The sequence below is a fragment of the Equus asinus genome, chromosome 8, assembly GCF_041296235.1.
Source record: "Equus asinus isolate D_3611 breed Donkey chromosome 8, EquAss-T2T_v2, whole genome shotgun sequence".
Taxonomy (NCBI): Eukaryota; Metazoa; Chordata; class Mammalia; order Perissodactyla; family Equidae; genus Equus; species Equus asinus.
In genome coordinates this window covers 25,534,928-25,551,805 of record NC_091797.1, presented here as the reverse complement: position 1 = coordinate 25,551,805, position 16,878 = coordinate 25,534,928, and the positions used below count along the sequence as shown (strand labels likewise).

Sequence of the window (16,878 nt, the reverse complement as noted above, 5' to 3'; positions counted from 1 at the left end):
CGCACTCACACTCCGGGAAGAGAAAGTAGAAGCCACGTTTATTGTCTTAGGGTCCTGGCCTAAGTCCTTGGACCTTGGGACTATTGCCAAGGACTTGTTACCTGTCAAGTCCTCCCTGGGTCTCTCGCACCACCCTTTCCTTTGGGTACCCAAAGAGGAGGGACCCCAGCTCATCACCACTTGTCCGTGAGCCTGGTTGGCACAGGAACCTTGACCAGAGTGCTTGTCCATTGTCTGCTTCTGAAGAGGCCCTCTGACTCACTCCTTCCCCCAGATTGGAGGAAGGGTCCAGGGGATGTAAGGAGTCCATGGGGTCCTCAGTTTCCCAGGCCTCTCCTCCGTATCAGGAAGTCCTGGGGCGTAACCTGGATCCCGCTTGGGCTGTAGGTTTTTCCTGGAGCCTTCTCTGCTTCACAGCCTTGCCTCAGTCCTGTCTGGAGGTCTCTGGCCATTTATGGGCCTGCCTTGCTGGGAGAGGTAGGGGCTGAGATTTGCAGTTCTTGGTGAGGTTGGGCCTTGGGACGGACTGGTCTATCTCTCTCCTCGCCTTCTGGCCAGAGATGTTGCAGTCTGGCAGGGGAAAGGCCAGGGCTGCAGAGCGCATTCCCCGGGGAGGCGGAGCCTCCGTTAAGCTCATTTCCTAGAAGTCTCCTGTGATCTTCTGGCTCTCTGTTTTCCCAGGGGGTGTCTGGAAAGGCTCTTAAGGAGACAGGAGTCCAGGGCAGGTGATGAGGTCAAGGGGTGCCCTGAGGCGGTCAGGGGAGGCCATGCCCGGGAGAGTGGGTGGGACACCCAAGAGCGCCTAAGCCTTGTTCACAGGTAGCCCTGGGCCTCTAGGCAGGGGAACCCCTAGGCTTTGCGAGGCAGCCTGCCTACCTCTCAGGCTGTGAGCATCTTAGGGCCGATATCCTATTTGCAGGAAGTTGCTCCAAGTTCCTGCCCGGCTCTCCCCTCTTCTTAATCCTCCCTGCCAGCCACTCCCAGGGCTCTCAGGCACGCCCCAGTCTGCCCCTGGCATAGTGTTTTGGGCACTGGGTTGGGGTGTCCTCTCTGCTTTGTTACTCCTTCCGTTTGACTAAACATACGTGGAGGGCAGTCACTTTCACTGTCGTACCCCAGAGCCTGGCACAGTGCTTGACACACAGTGGGGGCCTAACAAATGCATGCTGTGCACATAGCAAATAAGGCAAAAATAAAGTCTCTCTTCATCTGTTGTCCTCTATCAGGTCTCCTGGGAGGGGGGTGTGTGGATGGCAGTGGAGATTGGACCACAATGATACATATCTGGATTCCACTTTTCCAGACCACTTTTGAGGGAAAAAGGGCTGGGGTGCAGGGACGATGGCACATGTCTGTCTTTGATCCTGTCTCTGCATCTCCTTCCTGTTACTTTCTTGGACACTTCTGTCTCTTTTATTTCTCCAGAGAACTCCTGAGACCAGCCCTAGCTTGGGGGTGAGAGGGTTGGGAGAGGAGTAGGTGGTATAGGAAATCCAGAAGGCAGATGGGAGCTGGGAGGGGCTCCTGGGGCCACTTGGGGGCCTCATGCAGAGACGGGGATCTTCTGAGGTCTGGGGAGCCCATCAGCCTCCGGGGCTCCCCTTTCCTTGATGCTGAAGCTCCTGCTGGGCAGCCAGAGCTGGGAGCACCTGTGCAGAAGGAGGGGGCCCAGTGGGAGGACCAGTGCCAGCCACGCCAGGCCCAGGAGGATCCAGATGACCGCCAGGCTCCGGTACACTGAGATGTAATGCTTGTTGGGGTCTGTGCCTGGTAGGGAAGAGGGACATGATAAATGCCAGAGGTCTGAGGGTGCAGTACCCCCCAGGTTCCACAGGGGACCCCACCAGTCCCCCCATAACAAGGATCAGCAATGGAGGTTCCTGGGGGAAAAGATGACAGGTCCCAGACCAGCCACTTCTGAGGATGATGTGAGAATCCACAGCAGCCTCAGAAATCAGTTTCCCAAATAACGAGGGCTGTCAGATCCTCAGTAGTTCCCTCCCCTACCTACTGACATCTCCCCCTACCCCGAGCCCTGGTGGCCTCCACCCTGAGCTATGTGACTGCCTCATTCTCACCGACGACATAGTCTCCAAAGCCGATGGTGCTGAGAGTGATGAAGGCAAAGTAGAAGCCCTCGCTGAAGCTCCAGCCCTCCACGTGGCTGAAGACGATGGGCGGGAAGATGAGGATGAGCACCGACCCCAGGATCAGGAACAGAGTCAGGGCCAGGATCTGCAGTATCTGGGAGGGAGGGAATCCGTCTCTGAGTCCCCTTGGAAGGCCCCATATTGTATGGTGGGGTGCCTGGGGCAAATTTGGGAGTGGGGCTGAGTCAGAGCTGGGTCCCCTCCCTGCCCCGCAGACCTTTGGGGTGGGGCTGGTATCCAAGTGTGCATAATCCTGCCTGGCTCAGGCAAAGATCTGGCCAGAGGGATTGCGTTCGGGGGTCAAGCTGGAAATTGGAGACCCCTTTTGGCTTGGGAATCTACTTGTACAGGCCTCTCAGGGACTCAGATCTGGGATAGAGGAATGTCACTGAACTGTCCCAAATTCCTCTGCACTCCTCCCCTCCTAGCGTGCCTGGCTTTGCAAAGGACTGGCCAGTGAGGTGGGAACTGGGGGCATGCTGGGTGGCCTGGAGTTTGTTTCAACCACAGGAAAGGATGTTGGAGTTCCGTGATGACCACGGAGAGGCGCCACGTTGACCAGCTGTCAGCAGGTGGCCTCCAGCTGTCAGCTCCTTCAGGGGGCACTTCAGCTACAGAGACCTGCCTGGCCCAAGGGCACACCCTTCCCAGGAAGGCCACCCTGGTGCCTGATTGAGGCAGGGGTATAAAGTCCTGGCCTTTTCAGCCTACTGTGGGCCAACACCGATCGTCTGCACACACTACAGAGCTCCTCGAGGGGTTGGCCACATCTTTGTCCAGCTTGCATTGAAATTCAGCTTCTCCCTCTGCCCTTTGCTTCCACAGGCATCTACCCCTAATACCCAGCTTGCCGAATTTGGTCTCTGTATTGGCTTCTGGAGGACTCAACCTGCAATAGATTCCGTCACAGCAGGGCTGTAGGGAGGGAGGGCCCGTACCTGGGAGCGCTTGGACTGGTCCTCCCACCCCTCGAGGGTGGCCAGGTGGGCACGCAGTCCTCTGCCCAGGTGGTTGAGGAAGACCACATTGAGTGGGATACCCACCAGGGCGTAGAAGACACAGAAGACCTGGCCTGCCTCCGTGCTGGGCGCCAGGTTCCCGTATCCTGCAGGGGGAGGGAGAGTGTGCAAATTAAGGAAGAGAATTCAGAACTCCCTCCCCACCAGACTCTAGCCGACTTAGTCTTCCATCACCTCTGGGGGGACAAGGGGAGGTTCCCCTGTTCCCATGAACGCTCTTGCCACCCTCTGCTAGAATGATCTCTATTTATAAGAATCCTGCTTGTCTTTGAAGGCTCATTTTCAATGACACTGCCTCCAGGAAGCCCTCCCTCCTCCTCCCGAATAGATGTGACTCCCCATAGTGCTTTGTGTCATTCCTATCTATTTATCTACTTCACCTTGTGTTATTGTTTTTGGTGTGCTTACCTTATCCCTCTTCATTGGCTTGGAGGCTCCTTGGGGGCTGAGCCTGGATCCAAGTTCATATCCCCATACCCCCCACTCCCTTACTCTGCCTTAAGTCTCACCTGAGCTTAAGGAAAGTGTGTGGCATTGGACTGAATTGAATGGCTGGGGGAGACCAGGGTTAGCAGGGGTCTAGGGGTTTCCTTGCAGGAGGTGGATGTGTTTTCTGACTGAGGGGGCAAAGCAGACCATCAGTGCTAGGTCCCCTTGGAACATGGGGATATCACACGAAGCTTGGGGGGAGCAGTTTCTGTGCTCATAGATGACTTTGCACCCCAAGTCCCTGCATCTCTCTCTACCAGAGAGGTTGTTCTGGCTTCAGGAGGGCACTTGGTGTGTGGGCAGGTCCCTAATGCTGGGGTGTTACATGCAAGATCAGCTCTCAGCCAGCCAGGGCAGGTGTGGGTAGATGAATACCTCTGTTTTCTCGCCTCTCAAAGCGCCTGTTCTGAGGATGGGCTCTACTGGCTTCTTGTAGGGTCCCCGGTGGCAGCGAGCCCAGGTGCCCTATGCAGTGGCCTGCTCATCAATGTACACTTTATTGCCTTTTCTCTCTCTTGTTTCACTTTCCCACTTCTCTACTCATGCTTCCTGGAACCACCTCCTGGATAAACCACATCCTTGTCTCAGCATCTGCTTTGGAGAACCCAAAGCAAGACAGACTTTGAGGAAGCCCCTCTCCACCGGACCCTTTACCTATGGTGGTGACAACCGTGCCGGCAAAGAATAAGCTGCTGCTGAAGTCCCAGTTGCTGGGGTTGGTGGAGTTGCCTTTGGGGTTCACGCCCTTCACCCAGGCTTCCATGATGACCTGTGGGGGGATAGCCGGGGATGAGGGGAAGAGGGAGTTGATGGCACCTGCTGTTGGCCAAGCTCTCAGCAGGGGGCTTTTGTGTCATCTCACTCCCATTTCACGGAAAAGGAAACTAAGACTCAGAGTGACCAAGGGACCTGGCCAAGATCATTGGATTCCAAGTCCACTGCCTGTTCCAGTGGCCAGTGTGGGCTGGAGGAGGGGAAGTGGGTTTGAGGAGGTGAGGTGGAGGATGCCGAAGGAGTGGTCCAGGTTGGAGATGCTGCCCATGGCCAAGAGGGTGAGATGCAAATGGATTGTCAGGACAATGTGAAGATTTCAGGTTGGATGTTCCTGGAAGGGTTTATTTGGGAACATGGGATTTGGGGACCACAGGGAAGCCATGGGGCTGCCCGCTCAGGCGGCTGATGGTAGGGGACGGAGAACCCAGTGTTGTCTGTTCTTCCAGAGGAGTGGGCAGCCTTGCTCTTTGCTGCCCTCTAGTTCCCAGCCCAGGCCTACAGGAAAAATTCCATCAGAGGCCAGGGCAAAAATGATACTTGTGCGTGTGTGTGTGTGTGTGTGTGTGTTGTGGTGGCATATATGGGTGGCATGTTGTATACATGTGACGTGTGCATGAGTACTATATGTAATGTGTGTGCATGTTTTGTGTGTATGTGTGTGTTGAGTGTGTGTTTACAGAACCTGAACCCTTGCAGCCTAAGCCCCCTGTCCCTGAGCCAGCCCTCTTGGAGATGGGCAGGGCTCCTTCCCCATCTGCTGTGAATTGTCCCAGGGCAGGAGCGCAGCCTTGTCACCTGATAGAGGCCCAAAGGCAGCAGGAGGCGGTGGAGCAGGGGCAGCTCCTGCCTCTAGTTCCTGTGGGAACCAGTTCCCACTGGCCGGGTGAGCGTGTTCCGGCCAGGGTGGGGGTGGCCCCAATGGGCCAGGGCTGCTCAGGCATCCTGACACAGCCTGTCTGCTCCTCACTTTTGGCCTCTTCAAATGTGAACTTTAGCCTCCTTCGCTTTCCCACACACCCAGAGAGGCCAGGACCAAACATTCTAGAATGCACCGCTCCCTGGAGACCCTCACCCTGGGAGCAGCACTTGCCCTGGACCTGGGCTGTCCCCCTCAGCCAAGCTGAGGCCCCCCCATCCCACTGAGGAGGGGCCTTGATGTCAGAGAGGGTACCGAGGGTGGGGTGCCAAATGTTGACCTTCCGTCCTTCTCCAAGAAGCCACGTGTGGTGGAGAGAGTCAGGCACGAGTCCCGTGAACCCGGGCAAGGCCTTGTTTCCTCATGGAGTCAGTCTTCAATATTGCTTTTATAGCTTTTTATAGTACTGTTTACAACTTTTCTTCTTCCTTGTGATTTTAACAGTAATGTGCGTTCTTCCGGAATCTCATCCCAGCATTCTTCTGCCTCTCAGCTAGACTCCCTGGCCAGTAATGGTCGCTCCAAAGGAGGCTGAGGACATCAGGGGCAGGGGTGTCCTGGCTCCCCTGGGGAAGCCCCCAGGAGCAGTTAATTAGTGGCGCCACCCTGGGGCTGCAGTCAACCTGTTGCCTCATTCCTCTATTTACAGAGCTAGTTGGAGCCCAGCTCCCAATCCTCCCCACACCCTCGGCTCCTGGGTTTCACATCTAACACTGGGCTGGGAGACAGAGGAGGTTCCAGGGCCTCCAGGGCCTCTGCCCTGCCTCCTGGGGTCTTGGGAGTCTCCTGAATCCTTCTCAGCCCTGTACTGCGGGGGAGGAAGGAAGTGAAGCCTGAGCCTGGAGGCCTCGTTTCCTGGAAGAAAGGGCCTGGATAGGTTTCTCACAGCTCCAGAAGGTTCTCTCTGACTGCCCAGCCCGCCTATCATCTTCTAGGCCAGCTGTTCTCCATCTTGAGGGGGCCTCAGGATCACCTGGAGCTCCCAGGTGATGCTGATGTGGGTGGGCCAGGGGCCACACTTTGAGAACTGCTCCTCCAGGCTGTATCTTGCCCCCACACTTATGCTAATTTGCATGGCGAAGAAAGTACAGCCTGAGTGCAGGTTCTGTATCTACCACTAACTGCAGCATTGGCCAACATACTGCACCTCTCTGTGCCTCAGTTCCCGTCTACGAACTGGAGATAATGATAGTAATAGATAAATATGAGGAAACACATGTAAAATGCTTGGCCCCAGGGGCTGGATCATGACTGGTCTAGCTCCGTCCTGGTGATCCTGTGCCCCACTGTTTTAGGCACATTGTCAATGCTCTATAAATGCCAATTATCATCATGATGAGTCTGCACCCGGCTTGATCCTCTGTGGTGGGTGCTGTCATTCACTAGATCCCTAGTCTTGAATGCATTCACCTTCCCCCACAACACCCAGGCTTTGCCTTGCTTTTGGTAGAGAGGGTGCTGGGGTCCCAGAGTTTGTGCAGGGAAGCAGAAGGGGCCCAGGCAGGGGGTGACCCGCCCTGCCACCATAGAGACTCCCCTGCATGGACACAGTGCTGCTGGAGCCCAGTCACCCCGGCCATTGCTCACCAAGCCCAGCTCCAGGTGGAACCCGGCTGGGGAGGGCCAGCATGGTGGCTGCTCCTGACATTTATCTCTGTCTCCCACACACAGCCCTTGAGTGTGGTCAGCACAAGGATGTGAGCTGTAGAGAAAAGAGGAGGAGCAGCAGCCCTGGATTTGAGTAGGGGAAGTGCAGAGTGCCGGAGAAGGAAATTTGCACAGCATTGATAACACTGACGCACAGTGCACATTTATGCAGCAAGTAGGAGCTTAGAAAGTGCTTTTAATTGGCTGCCAAATGTTTGCAGCACAGATATGATTATTCTTCTCATCTTATAGATGAAGAAAGTTGAGTCCAGAGAGGTTAAGTGACTTGCCCAATGTCACAAAGCCATCCAGTTGTAGACCTGGGGCTAGAATCCAGCACTAGGTCTCATCTGGCTCCCTGTTCCCACCACACTCTGCTTCCAAATGGGGCATCAGCCCTACGGGTGGCTCTGCACCTGCCATGAGAACCCCCATTCTGCCCGCCATCCCACGCCAGCATCTCCCCTTCACCTGCACAAACTGCTCCAGGGCCCGCTGGTCCAGGCAGGTGTAGTTCTCCAGGAAGCGCAGCTTCTCGAACTGTAACTGGTCCCTGGACTGAGTCTCTGCCTGCTTCTCCAGCGCCTGGAAGATGGTGGCGCCGAGCAGCAGGTAGCAGATATAGGCCAGCAGCAGGGGCAGGAGCCTGCTACCCCAGCAGCTGAAGAGCCTAGCGCGGGGCATGGTGTAGCCAGGACTCTGCCAGGGCTGTGGGGCTGGCTATGGGAGGAGAGGCGGGAAGAAGGTGAGGAGTCAGCGCCCAGGGACCTGCGCCCAGCCTCCTGCCTGCCTCGCCCTCCTCGGCACAGGTGTCTGGAGGCTGGGGAGTCTGTTTGAACAGTGCGGCTCAGCTTGGCTGCACTAAGTGCCACTGAGCGCAAACAGGCCTGCCACCCCCCACCCACCCGGCTTTTTTTTCCATGGAGAGCAGCAAGTCAGAGGCACAGACCCCTCAAAGAGACCTACCGGGTCTTCCTGAGGTCATTGTGTCTCACCCTCTGCCTTTCAAGTTGGGTGAGTGTTTCTGGGCTAACTCTGATGCTCCCCTTTGCTCTGCAGGCCCAAATGGGACCCCTAGACAGCCTCCAGCTTTTCACCAGGAAGGCTTCAAGCCCCCAACCTTCGGAGCTGGGAAGAAATCAGAATGGTGTGAATAAACCTTGTATTCAGTTGCCTTGGCTACGAAATGGGGCCAGGAGAATTGACCTGCCGACTGGGGGAACCCGAGGATGAGTAGGCTGGGTGACAAATGAGGGCAAAGCAAATAGAGAAACGACCGTCTCCATCAGGGATGGGATCAGGTTGACGCGCCTAATAAATTAGATGCATTTGCTTCATAGCTTTTGCTGATAATTTTCTTTGCCTGAAGTGCTTTAGCAGTTCCCTTCAGAGGAGAATGCGTTGGGGAGACGTATGGGTGAATCAAAAAGGGCTAACAGTATATCCTGGCCTGGGTTGACGGTGACTATGGGTAGAATGGGGGGGTTTTCCTGTCTTTCTTTTCTTTGCTTGTGTGTGTATGTGTTTGCAATTGCTTTATTGATATGTAATTCACATACCATATCGTTCACACACTTAAAGTGTACAATGGAATGGTTTTCAGTGTATTTGTAGAGTCGTGCAACCATCCCCACCATCAATTTTAGAATGTCTTATCACCTCAAAGAGAAAGCTCGTACCCCTTAGCTATCACCTCCACCCACTGGCCCACCACCTCAGCCTCTGGCAACCGTTAACCTGCTCTGTCTCTATGGATTTCCTGATTCTGGACATTTCATATAATGGAATCATACAATATGTGGCCTTTTGTGTCTGGCTTCTCCAATTAGCATAATGTTTTCAAGGTTCATCCATCTCGTAGCATGGATTAGTACTTTGTTCCTCTTTATGGCTGATCATGTTTTATTGTCTGGATGTACTGCATTTTATTTATCCATTGATCAGTTGATAGACATTTGGGCTGTTTCCACTTTCCAGCTATTATGAATAATGCTGCTCTGAATATTTGCGGGCCAGATTTTGTGGGATATAGTTTTCATTTCTCTCAAGTATATACGTAGGAGTGGAATTGCTGGGTCATTTGGTCACTCTACGTTTAATTTTTTGAGGAACTGCCAGACTGTTCTCCACAGAGGCCGTGCCATTTGACAGACCCACCAGCAGTGTGTGGGGTTCCTGGTTCTCTGCTTGTGTTGGTGACATCACCTGTAATGAGCTGTGGCAGTGGACACCAGGAGTTGCCTGCAACACCGCTTTGTACACGTCAGCTGCTGGCAGTGGGCATGACCGGTCTCGCCCATCTGGTACTCCTGCTCTGTGCTGCCTTAGGCCAGGCCCCCAGGAGCAGCCCTGAGAGGGGCGTTGTGTAGGAGCAGTGGAGTGCGTGCAGACCCATGAGGCGTGGGGCAAGCAGGCCAAATGAGGCACCCCAGTCCCAGCTCAGCCTGGTTCCTGGGGGCCCTGGTGGCTAAAGCACACTGGTTAGTCCGAAGTGGAGGCAGGGGAGCCAGGCTTTCATAGGCCCAGACCAGCCAGTCACTAGGGTATCTCTGGCTCTGTGCACCTGCAGGCAAAATGACTCCAGTAGCCTGTGGACAGTCCCCTGAGGAGTCCCAGGTGCAGGCGAGGCCATGGGAGCAACAATATATTAAAGAGGGGGAGACGGGCACAGAAACGGGGAGGGGATCAGAAGATTGACAGTCTCCCTTGCACCCAGTTTCCAAGCTCTCTTGCAGCTGGGGTGGCCATGTGACCCCGTTCTGGCCAATTAGAGCTGGGCAGTGGGCTGTGGTGGTGTGGGCAGCATTGTTCCATCCTGACAGAGGGTTCAGGGCAGCCAGCCCCACCCTTCCCCCTCTGTCTGCCCTGAATGCACAGGTGATGGGACCTGCTGAGCCGTCTCGTGCCGGTGAGGGAAAGATCAAGAGCATCATAGAGATGCTCAGCTGATTCCTGCACACACTTATCTCTAGATTTCAAAAATGTTAGAAACATAAACCCTATTTGTTTAAGCCGCTGTTAGATATTCTGTCGCTTCCCAATAGTTACATAAGTTTTGGCTTTTTTCAATTGTTCAAGGCTTGTTGGAATTGGAAGGAATAGGAACACACTCCAGTTATCTCAGGTAATTGGTGACAGGAAGCCAGGAGCAGCCAGAGTTCTGGTACATCCGGGCCTGTGTCCTTACTCTTAGCCACCCGCCATCAGTGTGCCTGCCTGCTCTCCTCAGGGGCGCCCCTCCCCTCATCCCTCTGCTCTGCCCCTGTCTCTCTGCCTTGGAGTTCTGCCCCAGGCTGACCCTGACATCTGGTCAGCCTCAGCTCCCACTGCCCTCTGCTTCTTTCTCTTGGTATTTCTTGGCTCAAGTCCTCTCAGAGGCTGAGAGTGCAAGGCCCCCTTTCATGCGGCCACCTCATGGCTGAGGATGGGCTGTCCTTGGGTCAGGCCCGCCCTCAGCCGAGGGCCTTAGCTGGGGGTTGGGGGCATCACAGGTAGAGGTGTCCCTTGGAAGGGGTGATGGGGAGGCAGACATGTGGCTAGTATGTCCGGGACAAGTGACAATGGTTTCTGTAATGAGGGGGAGGTCTTATGGAAAATAAAAACAAGGGGGCTCAAGGGAGTGGTGGTGACATAGGGTTCTTCATCTGCTCTTAGGTGCAAACCAGAACAGCAACAAATAACGGGAGTCGAGGTGCAAGCAGGAAGTGGGGGCTATGTGTTAGGAAAACCCTGATGCTGTCAGAAGGGCCAAGGGCAGGCCGAGGGGCCCTCCATGGTGCCTCACCCATCCTGGGGTTGAGGTGGGGCCCTGTCTGGGGTGGCACCTGCCTTCTCTGCAATCCTGCTGGCTCTGGGATCCCTGAGACCCCTGGAGGTCTGAAGCCGTCCTGTACAAGGCCCTCCTCACACCCAGAGCTTTCCCAGACAGCACCATGCTGGGATGCGGGCTTGTCTTGGAGGAACAAGAAAGCACCTGGAGTCACAGAACTCACCCTTGACTGGTTTTTCCTCGTGCTTTGGCGAGAGTGGGCAAGCGTGCCGGCCGTCATCTCTGCCCTGCAGACCCGCTAGTTCCTGGCTATAAGCTGGGCTTGCAGTTCTACCTGCAAGGCCATGTGATAACCAAGTCCTATTTTATTGCCCTGGAGAAGCTCCATATGTGAAGGTTTCTCTTGTGTCCTATTTAGAAAGCTCATCCGTTGATGTCTGGAGGATCTCAGGCAGGTCTTAGCAACCTCTTAGCCCTAGTACCCTCGACGGGTCTGGACTCTGTCCACAGGTAATAGTGGCTGTTCTACGGTGGAAGGAAGAGAGGGAGCGAGAATGGACTATCTGCATGGGAGAAAGGGCGGAGGCAGTGGGCCAGGGGGACATGTGCGACCTGTTGGGGTGGAGGGAGGGCTGCATCAGCCATCACTGGAGCCCTCCCTTCCTCAGGCCCTGGGCATGGAGTGGTCGCAGGCAGGCTCCCTGTGGGCCAAGTGCTCCATTCATTTAGAGACCCACTGAGAAGCTCCGACATGCTGGCCAAGCGGGCCAGAACTGGGGCCTCCTCCCACCTCTCTTGGCTACGCTTGCTCCCCTCTTTTGCTGCTCCTTCTGCTCTGCTTTCGCCCCTGTCTCCTCCTCTCACGCTCAGGTTTTTACAGACCATCTGGAGGCTGGCAAGGCATTACTGGACTAGAGTTTAGGGTAGAGTCTTTCTGGGGAGCATGTCCAGTTTAATGGGGGGCTTCTGAAAACCTCAAGGCTGCAGAGCCAAAGAATGGTAACATATGGTGGAATTGGTGGGTGGGGTCAACTCAGGAGGTCCTCAAAGCGCTCTGCACCTGGAGGAAGCCCCGTCCCCTCCCTCCCGCCTTTGCTCAGTCAGTACCCACGAATCCAGCGCCTCTGTGCCCTGGGACGTGTTCCAGCTATTCCTCCGGGTTGGCGGCGGCCTCACTGGGTGAGGTTCAGGAGAGGACTTGCAGGCCCGCAGGGGCCTCCCTGCCCATCAGATGTTCCATCTGCCCTCCTGACACCTCCCCATGGGGGCACCATCCCACTGTGAGCTGTGGATGGACACGGGGCATGATTTATAATCCCTTTCAGGGAATTATTGCTGCTAATGGGCAGAGCCAATTTGTGCTTCCCGAGGTGGGAGGGCAAAATCAATTAATGGAGAGTCTGCCATGGCCAGGCCTGATGGCAGAGCGTGGCCTGACATCCGGCAGTGATAAGGGACTTTCTGAGCCTGAACTAATAAGGAGATTGGAGGAAAAAGAAGAAAAACAAAACCCCCCCAGATCAATTTTATGTACAATGGGCAGAGAATGCAGAGTAAACAGAGAGCTGGGCACGGGCCCCTTTCCATGCGAATGAGCCCTGAGATAAGGAAAGGACAGGCTGCCCACCCCACCGTCCAACATCGGTATTCGCTTAGGGAGTCGCTCAATAGGCACAAATGAGAGGGGGCCCCTTCCAAACCGGAACTAAGGGGAGCAGATAAGGCTCACCTGGCCTGGGTACGCCATCTGCAGGGGAAAGGGCCAGCGGAGAGAGGGAGCCTGGTTTCAGATCCTGCCGCCTAACCGGGTCCACCTAAGAGATGGCACCACGGGGCCAGAGCGACAAGTTCTGCATGGGGTTGTCTGGGCTCCTGGAGGTGTCCGCACAGTGGAGGGTACAGGAGGGCATTCTGGGTGGAGGCAGGGGTGGGGCAGGTCTGCAGGGGTCTTTGTCTGCCCTCATGGCCAGGAGTATGATCTCAGGGGATGTCCAGCCCAACTGTGTGATCAGCAGAGAGGATGGGGAAAGCTGAGGGTGACCCGAGGGAAAGGCTCAAAACACACATACACACACTCACTCACTCGCACACGCCGCCCCCCCCCCCCCCACATCTCTTATTGATTTTGCTCAGAAATTTCCTTTGCTTTTTGGAGAGGCAGGATTCCATTCTCACACGAAATCTTTCCCTAAGCCCCGAGGTGAATGCAGGTCAGAGCGGGGCTCTGGTTAAAATTGGGGGGCTCTCATTTCCACCAGCCCAGAGGGCTTGACTGCAGGAGCGCCCACCCAGGACTCTGAAGTAGTGCCCTTGCTGAGCTGCGCTTGCCGCAGAGCAGACCCTGAGGCGAAATGTGGGTGTGAGCAGCTCATTTGGGGGGTGACCCTCAGAAGGATCCAAGAGAGTAGGGAAGCGAGATGGGGAGGAAAGGCGGCCCATACGGGGTGCGTTACTGAGGGGGTGACTGCAGGGGGCCACTGGGGCTTGACCTCGCTGGGGACCCCTGGGAGACCCTCTAGGGCACACTTTAGAGTTGTCCCACAGGGCGGCAAGGAAGCTGGGGTGTTTACCCACCAAGTCCCGCCCCTTGTTAGTTGGGTGGTTAACTCCTGCACTGCCCGCCTGCCTGCCCTGGGCTGATAGTGCTCCTGTGGCCCATGAGAAGCTTCAGGCAGAGATACGAAGGTGCTGGAGACTGGAAGCTGTTGGTGTGGATGGGCACTGTCCACTGCAGCCGCACGTGACCTCCTGGGGGCCAGCGGGAGATGGGCAAGGCACTGCCAGTGTCTGGCACTTTTAGTTCTCTCCCCCTTTTCTGAGGCCCCAGGGTTGTAACTCCTGCAGGGAAATAGCTCCTCTGTGGAACTTAATGAAGGAGTGGGTCAGCTTGTCCTGGTGCATCAGGCAGACGCCCTTCGGAGAAGGACAGGAGTGGGAGGTCCATGCCCATATCTCTCGATAGCCCCTAAATTTGCAAAAGGCAAGAGGATTGTTAGGGGATCCACAGGACACCCCACATTAAAGAAGCTTTTCTTTACCTCTACTACTAAGGAAAAAACTCAGAGCTGCAAGAGGCACTGAGCTAAAGCAGCAAGAAGCCTGGGAAGAGCCAGGCCAGCAGGTAGATGAGGGATGGTGACCAAGACGGACTTCACCTTGGCCCCAGGGAGGAGCAGAGCCTCCCCAGGGCCTGGGAGAGACAATGAACTGAGGAGCTGAGAGTAGAGGCCACGGCTGCTCCTGGGTGTGTGGGGTCCTGGCAAATGTTTTCTGTGGACCCTTGTCTATATAAGCAATTTGATTAAAAAATGTACCAAATTCACGAGTCCATGTGAGCTATAGTGATTTATTGGTGAAGATTTAGAATATGGCAGAGAAGAGCGACTTACGGGTTTGTTTGTTGTCTAATTAGTGCACGTGAAGATTCTTTGTCCTACGTCTGACTGTGAGAGTCACTCCAGTCAGCATGTCAGCACCACTGTGGTGGCCCGAGCTCGAGCAATGCCCTCAAAGGAAATCTCGAGCAATGCCCTCAAAGGAAGGCTGCACCATGCACAGGAATGCTCTGCTCATCAGGCTGTTCTCCCGGAACCAGGGACCGACCAAGAGGCCCCAGGACCACTCCACAGGCATGAATCCTGGAGCACCTTGGGGCATGTGGCCAACCCCACGCGTGAGTTGAAGAGCCCTCTGAAGGGCAAAAAGGGAACCGAGGTTCACATGGGACCTGGTCTGGGCTAGCGGTGGTTGGCATGGATGACACTGTTGGCCATGGCAGGTCCCACCACCGGAGGGAGACGTAGAAAGTTTCTAGCAAGGCGCTTCCAAGTGCAGGGCCCTCTGAGGCATGGGGCTGAGGAGATCTCCTTGTCTGGGTCTAAGGACAGTGATGGAAAAGGCAAAATCAAAAGATATTTCAGAGAAGGGAAGATGACAATAGTCCCTCAGACCTGGGACGAGACGGGGAACGGGGCTGGTCCGGGAAAGGGCTGCCTCCTTGAGACAAGGAGCTGAGTGACTTGAGAGGGAGTAGAGCCTGACTGGCTTTCTCCTGCTCTGTGCTGTGAGTTCCCCCTCAATGTGCATCAGTGGGCTCAGCCTGCTGGCCGGCACTCGGCCACGGAAACCCAACACGAAGCAGTTAGCCCTAAGGAAGGTTGCTGCCTCTTCCCTTGCCAGGAGAGAAGCAGCCAGGGCCGGATCCAAAGGCCACATTTCACACAGGAGTTGGAGCCTGTGTGAAACAAAGGAGACATCATTTCCCCCTCCCACATTTCACACGTACATGTTCAGCTTCCAATAGTCAGAGCCAACCTTTCCACACCTGCTGTGCCTTAAAGCCCTGGCAGCCCTCACACACACACATCATGGAATACTCCTTCCCCCACAGTTTGACACGGCCCAAATCCCCACAACACCCCTATATGCCATGCTCTGTGTTCCTCTTCAACAGCTCAGCCCCCGGCCTCCTCACTTCACCCAGCCCCTAGCCTGCCATCCCCATCCTGAGCCCTCCTCTTCTGGGGGCCTCTCCACACCCGCCCTGGCTCACACTCTTCACCAGCCTTGACAGGGAGCCCAGGGCTGGCCTCATCCTACCTCACCCCCAACTCCTTCTTAATTCAGATTCCCTTTTATTTTTTTATTGTCTGTCTCCCGAATTTGAATGAAAGTTCCAGGAAAGCTGGCACTTTCTCTGTCTTGGTTACCTCTGATCATCAGAATTTTGCACAGTGGATGACACATCCTTGTTAACAGAATGACTAGAGGTATGAGTCATGTTTATATTTAAGGCATTACAAGGGGAATTCTTGCCTCTCTTTTAACACACACACCCACTGCATGTAAAAATGTGTCCCAGGGGCTGGCCCTGTGGCCGAGTGGTTGAGTTCACATGCTCCGCTTCGGCAGCCCAGGGTTTCACCAGTTCAGATCCTGGGCGCAGACATGGCACTGCATAGGACAACCAGAGGCACTTACAACTAGAATATACAACTACGTACTGGGGGTCTTTGAGGGGAAGAAGAAGGAGAAAAAAAAATGGTTTGGCAACAGATGCTAGCTCAGGTACCAATCTCTAAAAAAAAAAAAGAGCTTACTTGTCAATGTGGTCAGATGATGAATGATTAAAAAAGTAAATAAATAAAAATATGTCCCTGTGTTCTGTATCTGTCATCTGTGTCATTCCTGGGTCTGTTTCTCTCAGTTGGTTCTTCTCCTATGGGCCATATTTTCCTGCTTCTTTCATGCCTGGTAATTTTTAATTGGATGCCACTTCTACGTTGTTTGGTACTGCATTTTCTTTTATTCTCTTAAATACTTTTGAGCTTTGTTTTGGGACTCAGTGAAATTACTTGGAAAATTACTGGAAACAGTTTGACTCTTTTGGGGTTTACTTTGCACATTTTGCTAGGTAGGGCTCATTTGGCCCCAGTGCCCAGGCAATACCCTCCTGTGTTTTCTATTCAAGGACTCTTTTGGGAGGCGATTTCTGCACTGTGGCCCCTGGGAGCGTGAGCTATTCCCAGCCCTGTGTTATCTCCGGAAGTTGTTCTGCTTGCTCCTTTCTGGTGGTTCTTCCCTGGGCCTTGGGTGGTTCCCTCACATGTATGTGCTGCTCAGCAGTTAGCTGACGACTCAAGAGGACTCTGCAGATGCTGGAGTGCATTCTCCCTCTCCAGCTGAGCTCACTCATCTCCGGTACTCTGCCTTGCAAATTTCAGCCACCTTGGCTTCCCTGGACTCCCAGCTCCATTTCCTCAACTCAAGGAAACCACTAGGTCCACCTGGCTCCCCCTTCCTGAGCTGCAGCCCAAACACTCTCTGCAGGCAGGAAGTCGAGGCAATGGTAGGGCTCACCTCATTTGTTTCTCTTCTCTTAGGCAGCAATGTCCTGTACTGCTTTTATCCACTGTCCAAAAACCGTTGTTTTATGCATTTTGTCTACTTTTCACTTGTTTAAAGCAGGAGGGTAAATCACGTCCCTGTTGCTCCAGCATGGCCATACGTGGCAGTCTCCCTTTTTCATATGCAGCCCACTCTCAGGTGCCTTTAACAGGCAGCATGGAGGGACAGAATGAACTCTGAGAAATTCTGCATCTAGTCAAGTACTGT

General features: G+C 54.6%; 1 protein-coding gene across 2 annotated transcripts; it reads right to left on the bottom strand.

Moving 5' to 3' along the window:
- Positions 1–37: 37 nt before the first annotated feature.
- Positions 38–7,856, bottom strand: KCNK16 (potassium two pore domain channel subfamily K member 16). Of its 2 annotated transcripts, XM_070516831.1 has the most exons (6): positions 7,467–7,856; positions 4,313–4,427; positions 3,089–3,255; positions 2,079–2,244; positions 1,627–1,767; positions 38–430 (listed from the first exon to the last, which is right to left on the bottom strand). In XM_070516831.1, exons 1-6 carry the CDS (start codon positions 7,677–7,679, stop codon positions 318–320), a joined length of 915 nt encoding a protein of 304 aa, XP_070372932.1. In that variant the 5' UTR covers positions 7,680–7,856; the 3' UTR covers positions 38–317. The 2 variants fall into 2 exon arrangements, with proteins under 2 accessions (XP_070372932.1, XP_070372931.1); XM_070516830.1 differs by having other exon boundaries at positions 38–1,767.
- Between the last annotated feature and the right edge of the window lie 9,022 nt (positions 7,857–16,878).